Consider the following 18,581-nt stretch of genomic DNA (forward strand, 5'->3'; position numbering starts at 1 on the left):
AGGCTAGCGCTCTACCACTTGAGCCACAGCGCCACTTCTGGCTTTTTTCTTTTTGCTTATGTGGTGCTGAGGAATTGAACCCAGGGCCTCAGGCAGGCAAGGCAAGCGCTCTACCACTGAGCCACCTTCCCAGCCCCCTTGATTGGCTTTTCTAAAAGAGCTCTGCTTAGATTTGCTTTTTCTCTTTGGCTGTTGTTTCACAGCTTTTTTTTTTTTTTAAACAGTTTTTTTTCCTCATCTGTAAGTGCTGATGTTTCTGAGAGACATGAGTTCGGTGTTCTTCCTTTCTCCCATATCCCTCAGTGGTGTTTATCATAATTGTCTCTATGCCACATGCCATTGCATGAAAGTTTTCCAGATTTGAGCTCCAGATAGCTATTCACTAGGTACCTCCAAGTTTACATTTAGGCACCTCAGACAGAGAATGTCCCCATCCCCACCAACCTGCTTAGTTTTGCTTTAGTCTCAGCTTCCAGATCTTTCCTATTTTCCTGATACTCCAGTCAGTTTTTTTGTCTTTGGAGATACCACTCCACTTTCAAACCAATTTGATTAAAGCATTATAATGTAGTTACTTCATTTATGCATGTCTGTATTGCTACATTATGAAGCTCCTCTTCATGCTTGTACTTGGGCTTGAACTCAGGACCTTGAATTTTCCTTTTATTGCTTAAGGTTGGTGCTCTACCACTAGACTTCCAGTTATTTGCTGGTTAATTGGCGCTAACAGTCTCATGGACTTTTCTCCATGGGCTGACTGTGAATTGTGATCTTGAGTACCTAGGACTACAGAAGTAAGCTACTGGCTGAGCTCAGGTGGTTCACGCCTGTAATCCTAGCTACTTAGAAGGCTAATATCAGAAGATTGGGATTTGAAGCCACCCTGGCAGAAAATCTGTGATAAATAATAGATAAAATAATAGAATGTTCAAAGTGAATACTTCAAAAATTAGATTTGCAAATACAAACTTTGAGCTTTCCATTTCTGTTTTTTTTTTTTTTTAATATCAGCCCTGTATCTTGAATCTACTTTCAGCTTTTGCAAATTTGCTAGTCTTGAACAAGCTGTACGTATCTAGGCTAATATACTAGAGTGGCGAGTTAAGAGTTGATTGGTCTTTTTCTTTCTTTTCTTTTTTTTTTTGGGTTGGTCATGGGGCCTGAACTCTGGCCCTGGGCACTGTACCTCAGCCCTTCAGCTCAAGGCTAGCACTCTACTGTTTGAGCCACAGAGCCACTTCTGACCTTTTCTGCTTATGTGGTGCTGAGGAATTGAACCCAGGGCCTCATGCATGCAAGGCAAGCGCTCTACCACTGAGCCACCTTCCTAAGCCCCTGGTATCTGTCTCCATCTCTCCCTCCCTCTCTCCCTCCCTCCCTTCCTCCCTCCCTTCCTTCTTTCCTTCCTTTTTTTGTTGTCCTGGGCCTCAAACTGTAGTCTTAGATGCTGTCTCTAACCTCCTTATGCTCAAGGCTAGAACTCTACCATTTGAGCTACAGCACCACTTCCAGCTTTATCTGTGATTAATTGGAGATTAGAGTCTCACGGACTTTTCTGCCCAGTCTGGGTTGGAACCCCAGTCCTCAGATTTCAGCCTCCAGAGTAGCTATGATTCAAGGCATGAGCCACTGGCACCCAGCATAATCTTTTTCTTGAAACAGGTGTTCTCCTATGGGAGAAAGTTCTTTCTGATAAATTTTAGGGCATATTTTTATATATTATGCTAGCTATAATTTTATTTTCCTTTCATGTTTTTGTCATGTGTGCAATATTATTGTGAATAATAATAAAAGAAATTTAATGATTTTATCTTAAATCCCTGCTGTTGAATTTATTATTTTTTTTAAAAGAATATTGTTTTATTATCAAGGTGTTATATTGAAGGGTTACCATTTCTTAAGCCAGGTGACAAATATTATTTTTTTATGTAGCTTCCTCCTTCCCTTATATAAATACTTTTGAGAGTATAATCAATAGAACCAAAGGCTTTATTTTCAAAATTAGTTTTGTTAGCAGGTACTTTCCTTTGTGAGACAGTATTTTCATTATCAAAATAAGCCAAGATTTAGATTCTTTTATCTGTAGTAGTGAAGAGGCCAGTGAGGGTTCACTTGGTGCTGTCATGCATTGTCCTCCCTCTCTTTTGTTCTGTTTTTCTTAGCTGTAGTTAGCAGTCATAGAAGTGCTGGCTATCATCTCTTAAATACTAATAACCACATAGGGCAAGTTTTGCGGTCTTTCCTGGAGAACCAAAAGTACCCCTAACCAAAATTGAAAGTGAAAAGAAACTGTATGTAAAAATACTGTTTTAAAATAATTTTTTTTCATCCTTCCCTCCTAAACTCTTCAAGGACCTCATAAATGACCACAAACTTTCTACAGTTTGTCTACAAGGACACGTTGCTTAATTTCTTTTTTCTTTTTTGTGTGAAACAGCCAAACATGCTGTTGGAAGGGCAAAAGGTAGGTAAACTATATTAGAGAGAGAGAATGAGTGAGTGTGTGTGTGTTTTACTGGAGATTGAACATGGGGCCTCACACATGACGCTCTTTACCACTTGAGCCATGTGCTTAACATCTCCCCCCCCTTTTTTTTTTCCCTGAGGTAGTGTCTCAGTAACTGCCTTCATAGACTTCTCACTATCCTCTGCCTTGCCCTCCTGAGTAGCTGGCATTACAGGCATGCACCATATGTTTGGTGAGATTTCTTAGACTTTTTGATTTATTTCAGAGCTTGTCAATATCACTTTCCCCAGACAATAATAAAATTGAAATGATAAGCCATTCCAGTTCCAGTATAATAAAAATACTAAATGAAAATTGAGAAATAAATTGAGTAATAAAATACTATAGTACTGAAAGTGTAGTTGCTTCAAAATATTTTATTAACTTAAAAAGCTGTATTTTAAGTTATGTATGAACTAATCTGGCTTTGTTCCCATTGTTGACTATTTATGTGGTTCCATGTGTTTCTGACTCAAGAACAGTGTTGTTTAATAAATAAAAGATGTTGGCCATTGTCAACGTTTAGTGTGTTGGGGTCCCTGGGTAAGGGGTCACGAAATCACCAGGACACGGGATGCAGAGTGCAAACAGCAATTGCCACTGCATGCTGTGCTTTATTGTTAGTGGGTATTTAAAGACAAGCAAGCATGATCTTTGCCAAGATTTGGTCAGGAGACATTTACACAAAAAATTTCAACAGATACAGTTTTACTTGACCCATGAGACAATGTCTTGGTATATTATTATCTAAACTATTTTAGAGCAAGCTCAAACCACTTCTCCAATCTCAGGAAAATGCTTGACAAGTTGTTCATCTATGTTTAAGCAAGCAGAAGAGCTACTTCCTCAGCTCCCAGGTGTCTGTGACATGTGTTTTGAGATTGGGAGAGAGAACATTTTCCCTCTCTAGCCCGGCATGCCAACAGCTTTCCTAATACTCAAACACAGTCCTCACATAATCCTGAGGCCGGAGCCTGCATCATTCAGCTCCTTCAACATAGACCCTGAGTCTTCACAGGCCATGTATGTGAATTCAGACATTTCTGGAAATACCATTAAAAAGTAAAAAACCCCAACAAAAGTAGTTTTAGTACAGTAATATATCTTATTTAATCCAAAATACAAAAGAATTACTGTAATTCTTGTACTAGTTGAAAACCTGTGTGTTATATATTTAACTAGATATAGCCACAGTTAAAATGCTCAGCTATATGTGTTATGACAAATGCCTTCTGAATACATGATATAGCCTTAGATATTGGTCTTACTTTAGGGTATGTATTTTATTAGATGTGTTTGGGATCATCCCCTGTCCTTTTCCTTTACTTCCTGTTTATCCTACTTTCTATAACAGCCTTGGATTTTTGTTCTTGATATCCACTTTTAAATTTTTTAAAAAAATCTGTTGTTCATGTAGTTGCAGGCTTCCTCTACTCCTACATGTCTAGAGAGTGGAAATATCACAATAAACTCAGGTTGGCCATTTCAGAGCTGTAAGGTTTTGCTTTCTGGGAGGCTGATCCCGTGTGCATTGTGCAGTCTTTTCATCTATGAGTTGTGATCCTGAGAGCTATTCCTGCAACCATGTTTAGATAGTGCAGACGAATAATTATTGAAGAGCAGAGAAAGAGATATAGACTTGAGGCATAGAATTTTAGACTTTTTAAAAATTGAGTAACTGAGGTAGAATGTTTAGAGTAGTAAATTACATTTTTAAAATTATTTTTTTAAAACTAATTTTATTTTTTGCTGATGTGGTACTGAGAAATTGATCCCAGTGTCTCATGCATGGTAGGCAAGCACTCTGCCATTAAGTCACATTTCTTGCCTTAAATTACATTTTTGTAAGTGGTAGTTGAAATCTGTGTTTGGGTATTCAAATCAGTGCTTTGTTCTGCCATTTGGAATAGAAACAGTTTCAAGAGTACAAGAGATTTGGATTAGGGGAAATTTATTTTGGAAAAAATAGCTTTATGATCTTAGAGTAGTGCCCCCCAATCACAGAGGGTTGTTCTGAGATTAATAAGAGGATTTCATTCAACTGAAATACCTATGCCCTGAGATGCTTGAGTTTGACATACTAGGTTTTAGTGCTTATATACTCAGGGCCTGAGCACTGTCCTTGAGCTTTTTGGTTCCTGAACCATAGCTCTACTTTCAGCTTTTGTTGGGTGGTAAATTGGAGCTAAGAGTCTTACGGACTTTCCTGCCAAGGCTAGCTTTGAACCTTGATTCTCACATCTCAGCCTCCTGAGGTTTTTTTTTTCTTCTGGTCCTAGGTTTGAACCCAGGACTAGGGCAATCTTGCTGAGCTTTTTGTGCTCAAATCTAGAACTCTACCATCTGAGCCACAGCTTTTCTTCTAGCCTTTTGTAGCTAACTGGAGATAAAAGTCTCATGGACTTTCCTGCCTGGGCTGGCTTTGAACTGCGACTCTCAGATTCCAGCCTCCTCCGTAGCTAGGATTACAGGCAGGAGCCACTGATGCCTAGCAGTTTTTTTTAAAAGCATTTATTAGGGTGGGTTTGGGTGTTTATTGTGATATTTCACTTTCTAGACATATACAGATTCAGCTTAACTACAAGGAGTGATTATGACTAGTTGATCTTATTGAAGAGAATCAGTAATACAGTAAATATTCCCTCTGGTGGTAGTCTTATTGCCTCTGCTTTGGCTGTGAATTTAGTTTATTGTGACACAGCTTTGACTGCATTTAAAATCTTTTGTATTTTAGGCACTTTAAACTATAAACTAGTGTTTTAAATTTATTAATTTTTTTAAAAGTAAAGTTTCTCAGAAATTTGAAAGTAGACTAGTAGATTGATTTTACTGTGACCATGAAGATAATGCACAAATGTCTAAAGAAAATATATTTCACTCTTTCTCAGGTCATTTTCTGCCCAATCCAGAATGAACAGCCTATTATATGAATTGAAAGCATTTTTGTATTTAAAAAATTAGAAATAATAGAAAAATACTTTAAGTTCATACATGTGGATTGAGAATGTCTGTCAGAGAGACAGTCTGCAGTCAATTAAGTAGAAATAGTTTGACAGAATCAAATGCATACAGAATCCTGGCCTTAACTATTTCAAGTTCATTCATCCTATCTTTGCAACCCGTGGCAGTCAGTAATGTTTTGTTTTTGTTTTCTTATCTTAAATGTTATTTAGTTGTAATCATATTGTATATGACTTTTTCAGAGTGACTTCTTTCTCTACTGGATAGAAGTGTTCTCCTCCCACTTTAAATTCTAAATAATACCCTGTTACCTGAAAATACCATAGTTTGTTTACCTAGTCACCTATTGAAGAACATTGTAATTACTTCAAAACTTTGGTGATTGTCTCAGAGCTATAAAAAAATACTCCTGTGCAAATTTTTGTATGGCTACAAGTTTTCAACCCTTGGGTAATAGCAAGGAGCATGATTGTTGGATCATGTGGTCAGATTATACTGAGGTATAAGTTGGCCTCAGCATGTACTTCTCTATAGCTAGCTGTACTGTTCAGCATCTTGTGGGTGAAAAGTGAGAGTTTTTCTTGCTTCACATTTTTCATTAACATAACGTTAAATTTTTGGATTTTGTAATCCTAATAGATATGTAGTAGGATTTTAGTTTGCTATTTTCTCTTGAAATATCATGTCGAGTATCTTTTCATATGTCTTTGGTGAGTTTTCTGTTCAGACCTTTTGCCCATTTTTGAATTGGTCTTTTTTGTTTTTGTTTACTGGGAGTAATTCAGAGCCTCCCACGTGCTTGGTAAAATGCCATCTTCCTGCCTTTTTAAAATCTTATTTTGAGGCAAGGTCTTGCTCAGCTGTCATGCTGAGCTCCACCTTGCAGTTCTCCTTCCTCAGCATCCTGATTAGCTGAGTTTAAAGCAGCTTAACATACCCAGCTTTGTTGTAGAATTTTAAGAGTTCTTTGGGTATATTGGATATGAATATTGCAAAGATTTCCTCTTAGCTTGTGATTTATCGTTTCATTCTCTAAAGGATGTGCCCTTCAGAGAGAAATTTTAAATGTTTATCAATTTTATCAATTTCTTCACTTACATATTATGATTTTTAGCATTGTAGCTCACAAAGTGTCTAGATTTTCTTCTGAGCTATCTTCCAGTAGTTTAGTTTTGCATTTTATACTTGGTCTGTGATCCATTTTGAGTTAGTTTTTTAAACCAGTGTAAGGTCTGTGTTGATAATCATTTTGGTATGCATGTTGATGACTATTTGTTCTAACAGCATTTTCTGGAAAGACTTTCTTCTCCATTGAGATGCCTGTATTCCTTTGTTGAAAATTACTGGGACTGTTTTCGTGTGTGTCTGCAGGTCTCCTTCTAGGATTTTTTTCTCTTGGGCTATCAGTCTGCTTGCCTGTCACCTCTTCCCTACTAATACACTGTATCAATTATTATAGTTTTATGGTAAGTCTTTGGTGTTAGGTCTATAACCTTGTTCTCCTTCAATATTGTATTTACTGTGAGTATTCCTATCCATGTAAACTTCACAATTAGTAGATATGCACAAAATAACGTGCTAGGATTATTTTTTGATTATAAATACGTATATCAAGCTGGAAAGAGTTGTTTGGTAATTTTCCAGTGTGTTGTTAAGAGTTATGTCTTACAGTTTCTGTAGAAAAGAATATGGGAGCATTTTGGATAGATAGTTTTTGGTTGGGATTTCTTAATATGATTGCTGAGGTTATTGCAGTCATTGAAAGACTTGAATGGTTTGAATAGTCTCTTTATGGGAGAGGGCAGGAAAGTGCTGGTTATTGAATTCAGGGCCTTGTGCTTGCTAGATAGGTGCTCTACCACTTGAGCCATATCTTCACCCACATGGAGAGTCCACTTTCAAGGTGGTCCTTCCTCCCACTAATGGCTTGAAAGTTGTGGTTCCACTGTTGTGGAAAGTTATGATTCTACTTTCTTCGTATGTATTTTTCCACAAGATTCTTTTTCACAAGTTTGGTGGCTGCCTTTTGTTAGGGCAAATGAGCCAACAAAGGTGGAAGCTTCTGTGTCTTTAACATAGACTAGATTGTTAAACGATCACTTCTGTTAATATTTTCTTGGTCAGACGGATACACCATCCTTGAATCACTATAGAAGGGCATGGATACTTGGAAAGATCATTGGAGATCAGCTTGTGTAAAGTGGGTGGAGGCTGGCTACCTTGATTACATATTAATTTCATTTGAGTTCAATTTTTATTTTTGGTGCTGGTCCTGGGGCTTGGACTCAGGGCCTGGGTGCTGTCCCTGGGATTTTGTGCAACAACTCTACAACTCTACTTGGAGCCTTTTTTGGTCGTGAATTAAGATGAGAGTCTCATGGACTTGCCTACCTGGGCTGGTTTTGAACTGTGATCATCAGCTCTCGGCTTCCAGAATAGCTAGGATTACAGGTTTGAGCCACCAGCGCCTAATTTAATTCAAATTTTAAGATGCAGGATTTGTACTTCTTTGATCTAATAGTTGTATTTATTTAGTTTTGTTTTTAAAGAACAACCTAGAAGTCCTAGTTCTAGCCAGTTATGCATTGGTGCTGATGGGTTACATCTATAATCCAAGTTACTCAGGAAGCTGAGGTCTGAGGATTGAAGCTTGCTGGAAGCTAGTGCAGGCAGACACATCTGCCAGACTCCATCCTCCCCAGGAGGAAAACAAACAACCTTGGTCCCTAGAGTTTAGAGTACACTCTTGTGTCATACTGTTGGATATTTGTCAGTTTCTGTGATGAGCAGGGTTAAGCAACTTTTTATTTGTTGGAGGGTGATATACTCTACTGTCTTTTTGGCATGGTATTTGTCTTTTTTTTTCTCTCTCACAACTGGCACTCTACCACTTGAGCTATGGCTCCACTTTAGGTCCTCCCCCCCCTCCCTTTCTTCTTCTTTTTCTTTTTTTTTTTTTAAAGTAGCTCATTGGAGATAAGATTCTCACAGACTTTTTTGCCTGGGCTGGCTTCAAACCATGATCATCAGATCTCAGCCTCCTAATTAGCTAGGATTACAGATATGAGTCACTGTTTTCTGGCTTAGAGTGTATTTTTAAAAGATTATTGTGGCTTTTGCACATGTTTACTATTTTGTTTAATTAATTAGCTGAAGCTAATGTTAATTACTAGTATATGTCATATTATATTGTTGTAAATTCTGTTACTGTGTTTAATAATTTTTCCAGAGACTAAATATCTTTAGGTAAAGATTATTTTAATCTGTCCTATTCTGATTCTTTTACCTCTAATTTAGTGATATTTAATAGAAATAGAAAGTTAGCCATTTTAATTCAAAATAATTTGATAGCTTCTCTTAGAAAACATGAAATTAATTTATGTATGCATACATGAATATGAATATACATACATATACATGTACTTATATTGTGTGTATACTACACACACAGAGAGTTGTTTTTTTTTTTTTTTTTTTGGTGCAGGTTCTGGGGCTTCAACTCAGGGCCTGAGCTCTGTCCCTGAGCTTTTCTGCTCAAGGCTGGCACTTCTATCACTTGAGCCACAGCTCCACTTCTGGCTTTTTGGTGATTAATTGAAGATGAGAGTCTCAAGGATTTTCCTGGCTGGGTGGCTGAGATCTTGAGAGGCTCAGGTTTTATCAATACATTTTACTTAGCCCATATGCCTAATGGGTTACTTCACTGTGTAGTCAGTATAACTTGTTAATTATTGTTGTTGTTATTATTGTTATTTAGATAGTTTTGAGACAAGTTCTCAGTATAGTACCTCAGATTGGCCTGCTATTTTTTGTGTAATCCCGTCTGGTTTTTTTGAACTCAGGATCCCTGTGTCTCAGTCTCCAAATTGCTGGGACTATAAACATTTGCTACCACATCTGGCTCAGTATACTTAGAAACAAAATGTTTTCTATTTGGAATTTATTTTTCAATGTATATTATGTTTCTTTGTTTCATCTGTTTCTAAGTGTGACAGGTTATGTTCATTTCTTGTGGGTAGGTGTTAATTTGCAACAATGTCTTAGATGATAAAGTTTATTTTTCCTATTGTGGGGTCATTAACCAACCTCCCTCCCTCCCTCCCTCCCTCCCTCCCTCCCTCTCTCTCTCTCCTTCCCCCCTCTTCCCTCCTTTCCTTCCTTCCTTCCTCTTTGGCAATACTAGTGTTGGAACTCAGGGCCTTGTGCTTGTGAGGCAGGTTGCTCTATCACTTGAGCCATACTCCCAGCCCTAAAAGTTATTTTTAATAAGTTGTTGCTGCAGTACGGTTTTGTTTTGTGCCTATTGATTTTCTTTTTTTTTTGGGTCCAGTCATGGGACCTGAACTCTGGGCCTGGGTGATGTCCCTCAGCTCTTCAGCTCAAGGCTAGTGCTCTGCCACTTGAGCCACAGCACCACTTCCAGCTTTTTGCTTACATGGTGCTGAGGAATCAAGCCCAGGGCCTCAGCATGCAAGGCAAGCGCTCTACCACTGAGCCACCTTCCCAGCCCTTGCTTTTCTTTTCTAACATAGTTTCTATACCTTCTGTATACCTTTGGATTTTCTGAGAATATAGTTATCTACCTATTTTATTTTTCTATATTTATATCTTGATTTTTGCTTACTAACTTCTGAATGGAGTAGTAAGATATTTTATTGTCTTGTACAATCCTTGGCATTTTCTTAATAAATATGACATTGGTTTTGGTTTTAGAGAAGTACTATCATAAACATGAAAGAATGTTTCACCTAGGCACAGTGTCTCATGCCTATAAACCCAGCTACTTGGAAGGTGGAGATTGCTGTGTGGGAGATATATGTAAGAATATCACAGTCTGAGGCCAGCCCAGGGCAAAGTGTATATGTGAGACTCTGTCTGAAAAATAATGTAAAAATGGTCAGGGACCTGGCTAAAGTGATAGATTTCCTGCTTAGCAAGCATGAGGCTCTGAATTTAAACTGCAGTACTGAAGAAGGGAACAAAAAAATGTCTTGAATCTGCATTGGTAGCTCATGCCTATAATCCTAGTACTTAGGAGGCTGAGATCTGAGGATCACAGTTTAAAGCCAGCTCTGGAGGAAAGTCTGTGAGATTTTTGTCTCCAATAAACTACCCAAAAAAAAAAAAGCTGGAAATGGAGCTATGGCTAGAGACAGTGCCAGGTGCACTGATGGCTTGTGCCTGCAATGCCAGCTGGGCAGAAGATCCAAGAGACTCCATGTCCAAAATATAACCAGCAAAAATCAATAGAGGCATGAGTGTAATAAGATACTTGGTGAGCAAGTAAACAAGCAAACTGAGTAAGGCAAAGCCCTAAATTCAAAACCTAGTACTGGCTCCCTTGAACCCTTTCAAATAACCACCTTTGTTTTACAAATCTAGTAAGAGTTCTTTGCTCATTTAATTAAAGACTTTATAAACTATGTCCAGATGCCTTGTTTGTCATGATACAGTTTTTCCCTTTTCTAATATGGTGTAATAAATTCTACTAGCTTTTCCATTCTTGAATTGCAAGTAAGACTTTATTTGATTGTATTTTTTTTTTAAATTCAAGGCCTTGTGCTTGCTAGGCAAGCGCTATATTACTTGAACCAAACTCCCAGCTCTTTTTGCTCTAGTTTTTTCAAATAGTATGTCAGGCTTTTTGCTCAAGCTTGTTCAGATCACAGTTCTTCTACCTCTACCTCTGCAAACTAGGATTGTAGGTATGTGGCACCAACTTGGCTTGTTTTTTGTTTTGGGATCTGGCTAGCTTTTGTTTGCTTAAGCTAGCCTTGAACTATGTCTTACCTTCCTGAGTAGCTGGGATTACAGACATGTATCACTATTACCTACCCTGATGGTTAGGTCTCTTCTTAGAGCTTTGGATTCAATTTGTACAAATTTTAGTTAAGATTTTTTTTAAAGTCTCATAAATACAGTTGCATAGTTATGTATACTGTATGCTTTTTTAAGTTAGCAGGCCTATAGTAGTTGTGAAAATAAAGTTATAATTTTATTCATTCAAGATTATCTGGAGTTATATATATGTAATTTGTTCATATATACATATTTATGAAAATGAACAAATTGTTTAGAAGTGTGGAAATTTTAATACAAGTGTTTGTAGGTATATACTCTTTCATTAAAAGCAATAAAGCAGGAAGTGGTGCTGTGGTTCAAGCGGTAGAGCACTCGCCTTGAGCTGAAGAGCGTAGGGAAAGCGCCCAGGCCCAGAGTTCAAGCCCCACGACCGACAAAAAACCCCCCAAAATACACACACACACACACACACATACACACACACAAAACAAAGCAATTCTTTTTCTCTTTCTCTTGTTTTTGGTACTAGGGGTTGATATCAGAGCTTTACGCTTGGTTGGCTGGTGCTCTGCCATTTGAGCCATGCCTTCAGCATGACTTTTTGCTGGTTAATTGGAGATGGAATCTCCTAATATTAAATTTTCAGAAAAATGAATGTTTTTAAGGTGATAAAGTAGCAATTCTTTTCAAGGATCAGTACCACTACAGGTGTTTTTAAAAATAAAACCTAGATATTCAGTATATACTATTTGGAAAATAAGCCATGTAACTTGTGGGCAGGGATAGGAGGGGAAAATGGGGAAAACAAAGGAAGGGGTGATGTTGTCCAAAAGGGAAATGTACATATTACTTGAATTATGAAATTGTAACCCCTTTGTATATACCTTAATAATAACAATAACATTATATATTAAAAATAACAAACCTAGCTGGGTGTTGATGGCTCATGCCTGTAATCCTAGCTGCTCAGGAGGCTGAGATCTGAGGATTGTGGTTCAAAGCCAGCCCGGGCAGGAAAGTCCATGAGACTCTTATCTCCTTTTAACCACCAGAAAACTGGAAGTGGTTCTGTGACTCCAAGTGGTAGACTGCTCGCCTTGAGCTGAAGAGCTCTGGGACAGCACCCAGCCCCCTGAGTTCAAGCCCCACAACTGACAAAAAGAAAAACAAAACAAGAAACAACCCCCAAAACAAACCCTAAACACACCTTAAATTTGTGAAAGTTTTTTAATATGTTGATTATTCTTGCTTTTAGGTGCATTTTATCTGGTGTTTGAGTATATGGACCATGATCTAATGGGACTACTGGAATCAGGCTTGGTTCATTTTAATGAAAGTCACATCAAATCATTTATGAGACAGCTCATGGAAGGTTTGGATTATTGTCATAAGAAGAACTTTTTGCATAGAGATATTAAATGTTCAAATATCCTTCTAAATAATAGGTATGGATGTGAGCTTGATTTGTATGTTGAAACTGAGTACTATATAATGTGTACCTTGATTTGTTAAAATTTTGTTTATTGTTCCAGACTTAATCAACAGCCCTGAAACTTGGTTTCCCCATTGTGTTATATTGTCTTTTAAATTAATTTGCAGTGACAGTTTTGTACTGTCATGTAATTGAAACAAATCAGATAGTTGATTTTTTAACATAGCTAAACGTAATTTCTGTAAAAACATTGGACTTTAAATATGATTGGAATAAACTTAAGGCATATAAAATAATACGTAATTGGGTTGGTTTGGTGGTTGTTTTTGGTGTACTATCATATCTAATAAGGCGGATGATTTTCTGTTTGTAATATTATTTCATCTAAGGTTATAAATGGGTTTTAAACTTTAAAAAATCAGTATGACATGGTTTTTTTTCCCTAAAGTGTGCATGATGCTTACGTTGAATATCAGTAACAACCCAAATCTGGTGAATTTTGTAATTGGTAGGGTTTTTTTTTGTTTTTGATTTTGTTTAAACGAAGCCTGCTTGAAGCCTGCTTGCAGTCCTGGTTTGTTTGTTTATCATTGGTCATTGGGCTTAAACGTGGCACCTGGATGCTGTCCCTGAGCTTTTTTGCTCATGGCTAGCATTTTATCTCTTTGAGCCACATAATCATTTCTGGTTTTTGGTGGTTAACTGGAGATTAAAGTCTCATGGACTTTCCTGCCAGGGATGGCTTTGAAGTGCAATCCTCAGATCTCAACCTTCTGAGTAGGTAGGATTACAGGTGTGAGCCACCGGTGCTAGGCCCAGCCCTGGTTTTAAACAGTAGGAAATAGTTGATGCACCTAACATCTCTAAAAGTTTTAAATTAAATAACATTTTTAAATGATTTGACTTCATTCTTGAGCACTGTTGACTTGAGTAAATAATGCTTTAAATTGGAGGTGAATAATACTTGAAATAATACTATTTGAGTATTTTCTTTGAATCCAAGATTACTCACCCCTTTTCCAGAATCTATAGATTCCAAGTTCCTTATTTATAATGGATTAGTTACATATTACTGTGTTACTGTACCCTATATTACACATAATATGATGTAATGATGTGTAAATAGTTGTTATATTGTGTAGGGAATACTAATATGGATAAAGAAGTCTGTATATGTTCAGTACAGACACATTTTGTTTTGCAAATATTTTTCATCTATAACTGAAGATTCATTACCTGGAGGAACCAAATGGGCTAATATAATAATAATGGCAACTGAAACTGCAGAGCAGAGTAATTGTTACCCTGTGAATTTATCTCCTACTTGACTTTCCCTGTAGGACCTTCGTCATATTGCAGTGTAATCAAAGTTAAAATTTATATGTAGGCTTTTGATGAGTATGAGGTGTACATTATCAATTCAGAGTAGACTAATACCTTTGGTTCATTTTGTCTTATTTCTACCAGAGGGCAGATTAAACTTGCAGATTTTGGACTTGCTCGATTGTATAGCTCAGAAGAAAGGTAAGAGTACTTTCAAATGACTACTATAGATACTATAGTCTAGTTTTAGTAGTTGTATTTAGGATACCTTATTGATAATTTAGTTTTTTTTTTACTTTTTATGGCTAAATATACAAAATAAGAATTTTATACCATATTGGGTGGGTTATTTTAATTTTGTTATGTATTCATTTTAAATTAATTGATTTTTAACAGTGAATATAATTTCTGTAAAAAATGTTTAGCTTTAACTATGAAAGGAATTGACTAAAAAATTTATTTGTAGATTTCTAATGCCATCTAGCTGTTAAGATGCTCTGAATTTTGTGTTTTGTAAAAACTTTAGTATGTTCTTTTAAAATTAAACACTTAAACTTACAAACTTCGTTTTCATTATTATTTTAGACCGTACTCTTTGTTTTGGTTTTACTTACACAGTTTTGTCTGTGTATGTGTTTCCCTTGCTCTCTCTTCCTTCCTCTTTTCCTGGAACAATTTAAACAACCTAGAGTGAGGAAGTTCAATGTATGTAAGATAGAAAAGATAGCCCTTTCCTGGCTAAAGCTGGGATGTGTTTCTAACATAGCTTCATTTGTGCCTCGTTGTTAAGACTTATTAGAACTAATAATTTCTAAATAGAGTATTTCAAAATACAGTATTTTGTGGAAGAGTAAATAAACCCTAGGATTAAATCTAATCAGTCTAGGCCATTTCTTTCTGATTATTTTCAGATTTATTTATTTTTTTAAATATGTTTTTTGTTGTAAAAATACTGTATAGAGGGGTTACAGTTACATGAGCAAGGTTATGAGTACATTTCCTATCAAACATTGTTACCTCCTCCTTTGTTTTTCCCTTACCAACCCTTCCACAGCTACAGTCACCCCCCACCCCAAGTTGTAAAGTTTGTTTTTCAGCACAGTGTCTTGTACATCTCATTGTTGCAATGGGTCAGCCTGTATCTATATTAAGCATTTTGTTTTTTCCCTTCCCCTCCCCAAATTAGAGAAGTGTCTATACAAGATGCAGGGCACCGACATCAAATTATTTTCAGATTTATTTATAATATTTTTAATTTTAAAAATTTGTGACTTTTCAATTATTTTTTCAATATCATCTAATTTAATAAATTGAAACATTATTTCACTGAAAATTTTTTTTAGTGGATTCATGTATTGAATAAATTTAGTGAACAGATAGGCAATGATACAATAGGCAGATCAAAACATTTAAAGTATTTTAGTGTTTTTAAAAAGTAAATTATTTTTCAATAAGAATGAAATACTGGCTGGGTATTGGTGGCTCATGCTGTAATCCTTGTTACTCTGGAGGCTGAAATCTGAGGACAGTCTGTGAGACTCTTAAGGCCAATTAAACACAGAAAGTTAGAAGTGGTGCTGTGGCTCAAAGTGTTTTGAGCAAACAACTAGTTCAGGGACAGTGCCTGGGCCCTGAGTTCAAGTTTCATGACTTACAAAAAAAATTGTTTTCCAAATTATAGAGCTGTATAAACAATAAAATAAGGCCCAATGCTTATTAAAGTAAAATTCACATAGAAGATCAGGTAATACAAGATTAGATAATAATATTTTGGTGGATTGGAGGGGATAGGAAGGATTCAAGGTAAAGAATTTGCCATTATAAGGTAATATTTAAATTTGATACAATAAACTATCTTATCAAGAAAATACAACTTTATTTTTCAATTGTATTACTGAATTACTTCACTGGAACGTTTTGAGTGATTTCACTGATTCTCTGTTTTTGATTAATTGAAGAAATAGTGTCCAAATTTTTAGAGTGGAAAACTTGCTTATTCTTATTTTGTAGTGTTTATTCTGAAAATTGTTTTTTATTTATTGTTCTAGAGTTGAGATTTTCACCTCTCATGTGTTTAGGATCTTGGAGAGTTACATTAAATACACATATGAATTGTGGCGTGGATAGAATTGTGATAGACAGGGCTCTATCCTGTACCACCATCTGAACTGCTTTTTTTAAAAATCACACATGTGCTTAATATATTAAGATAGGGTTATATATATATTTGTAGTGTGTGTGTGTGTGTGTAAGAAATGTAAAATAGTCCAAGGGAATAAATTTATATTCAAAAAAATAAGACCAGAGAAGATAGGGTAACTTTTTCTCTTTTTAAAAATTAATTTTTTATTTGGAATATAAAAGTTGTTTATATTTGTTGTTCATATATGTTGGCTTAAAGTATATGTACATTGTGAAATGGTTAAGTGGAACTTATTATGCAACCTCTCATTTTTTGTGGCAAGGATACTTAAAATCTACTTTGAGCAATTTCTAAGAGTATAGTGTGTTATCATTAACTTACTTACCCATGCTGTATAATCAAATGTTGAATTTCTAGTAATTGAAATTTATCCCCATCTCCCTTTTCTTGGGTAGTGCCAGACCTTTGAAGTGACAAATGTTTGTTTTGAACTCATGTGCTCTTCCACTTAAGTCACGTTCTTAGCTAGTCCTTTTGGTTTTAGGTTATTTTTCAGATAGGGTCTGGTTATTTTGCTTGGGGAAACCTCAAACTTTGCTCCTTCTATTTCCATTTCCCACATAAATGGGATGATAGGCATGCAACATCATGCCTGACCTGAAATTTTATGCCCTTTGGCCAGCCCCCAAGTCCCACCCACAGAACCACCATTCTATCCTATACATTTTTTTAGATTGAGCATGTGTTAATATTATGATCTTTTGAGTTCATCTATGTTGTAACAAATGTTAGGGCAGCATAGTCTTCTTTTGTGTATGCATACATATGTATTACATTCTTTTTACACTTTCATCTGTAGATGGATACTTATTTGATTCCATGTCTTTAGGGTTGTGAAGTATTAAATAACTTTAAAAATAAATGGCTTCATATTGTAATGTACACCAATGATTCTCTATTTGGGTAGTGGCTGAGGCAGATGGTTGTGAATTTGAGGCAAAACTTTGCTATGTAAGGAGACCTATGTTTTCACAAAAACATAAAAATTTGCCAGGTGCTGGTGGCTCATACCTGTAATCTTAGCTACTCAGGAAGCTGAAATCTAAGGATCACAGTTCAAAGCCAGCCTGGGCAGGAAAGTCCGTGAGACTCATCTCCAGTAAACCACCAGAAAACTGGAAATGGCACTGTGGCTCAAGTGGTAGAGTGCTTGCCTTGAACTGAAGAACTGAGGGACAGCGCCCAGGCCAAGTTCAAGCCCCATGACCGACCAACCAAAACAAAAAAAACAACCATAAAATTTAAACCACAAATATGTTGTGTTGTTAGAGACAAGGATGTGTAGTTCAAGAGTTCAACTCTAGATTTAAAAAAGTTTTACATCATATACACTAGTGCTTCTTGGTAACTTAGCTTGAGTGACTTACTATTAAATTACTAAATTTCTCTTGCTGTTCATTTTTGGGGAAATTCTGGTTAAACAGACTATTTGTTAAATAGGAGGTTTCACTATCTGCTTTATCTGTAATATGAGTGTATCTGTCATATTTGAATATGAGTCCCTTATTTTCTTGTTAGGTTTCTGTGAAGGTGTAAACACATAGTTTTCATTCCCATGTAATAAGTCTTACTATGGAGATATCCTGAATGAATTTGATTCCAGTAAATTTTATAGTATAGCAACATTCTGTATTTCAGTATTCTTTCCCCACTGGTTTTCCATTTGAAATGTAATATTGGGTTCCAGTGGAAGGTGGGAGCTGGGGCACTTCACTGCTCATGGTTTTGTTTGCTCATGTAGGGGTTTTTCAGTTTAGAGAAACAGGAAATTTAAAATTACATAATTGAGTGTTAAGGTAATATCTAGTACAATTTTCTGTTCCATCAATTTTGTAAGAGAAAAACTCCATATCTCCTTAAGGGGATTTTATACTTTTTCTTTCTGTCTTTTTTAATATTAGAGTAGTTCTGTCTTTAAAGATCCATTTGTGAAATAGGTTTGTATCATACAAAGCCTTTATGTGTGTGTGTGTGTGTGTGTATACTTTATCCTAGTGAATTTAAATATTTAAAATCTACCTTTAGCTGATTGATTGTATTTTCCTAAATTTTCTGGAAATACAGAGCTATTTCCTGCTTCTGTGTTTTTAGTACAATTAGAGAACAAGTGAAAGCTTTACCATAATACAGCACTACAGATAATAAATTGTCTTCAAGTATTTCCTAACTAGTTAACTACTATAGTTAGAATAACTGGTGTTCAAGAATTTAGTTTTTTTTTTTTAATTTTATTTTATTTGTGAACATACTGTACAGAGGGGTTACAATTGCACGGGCAGGATAATGCGTACATTTCTTACCAAGCATTGCAGCCTCCTCCTTTGTTTACCCTTCCCATCCCTTCCCAGCCTCCC

General features: G+C 36.1%; 1 protein-coding gene across 1 annotated transcript in view; it reads left to right on the plus strand.

The window, feature by feature from the left end:
- Nucleotides 1-18,581, plus strand: part of Cdk13 (cyclin-dependent kinase 13) — a 140,682-nt gene that overhangs the window by 83,615 nt on the left and 38,486 nt on the right. The window contains exons 11-13 of the mRNA XM_013033003.1: nt 2,438-2,464; nt 12,525-12,714; nt 14,169-14,225. Of these exons, the coding sequence (XP_012888457.1) occupies nt 2,438-2,464; nt 12,525-12,714; nt 14,169-14,225 (274 nt within the window). The remainder of the gene's footprint in view (nt 1-2,437; nt 2,465-12,524; nt 12,715-14,168; nt 14,226-18,581) is intronic.

The sequence above is a fragment of the Dipodomys ordii genome, unplaced genomic scaffold (assembly GCF_000151885.1).
Source record: "Dipodomys ordii isolate 6190 unplaced genomic scaffold, Dord_2.0 Scaffold161, whole genome shotgun sequence".
NCBI classification, from domain to species: Eukaryota; Metazoa; Chordata; class Mammalia; order Rodentia; family Heteromyidae; genus Dipodomys; species Dipodomys ordii.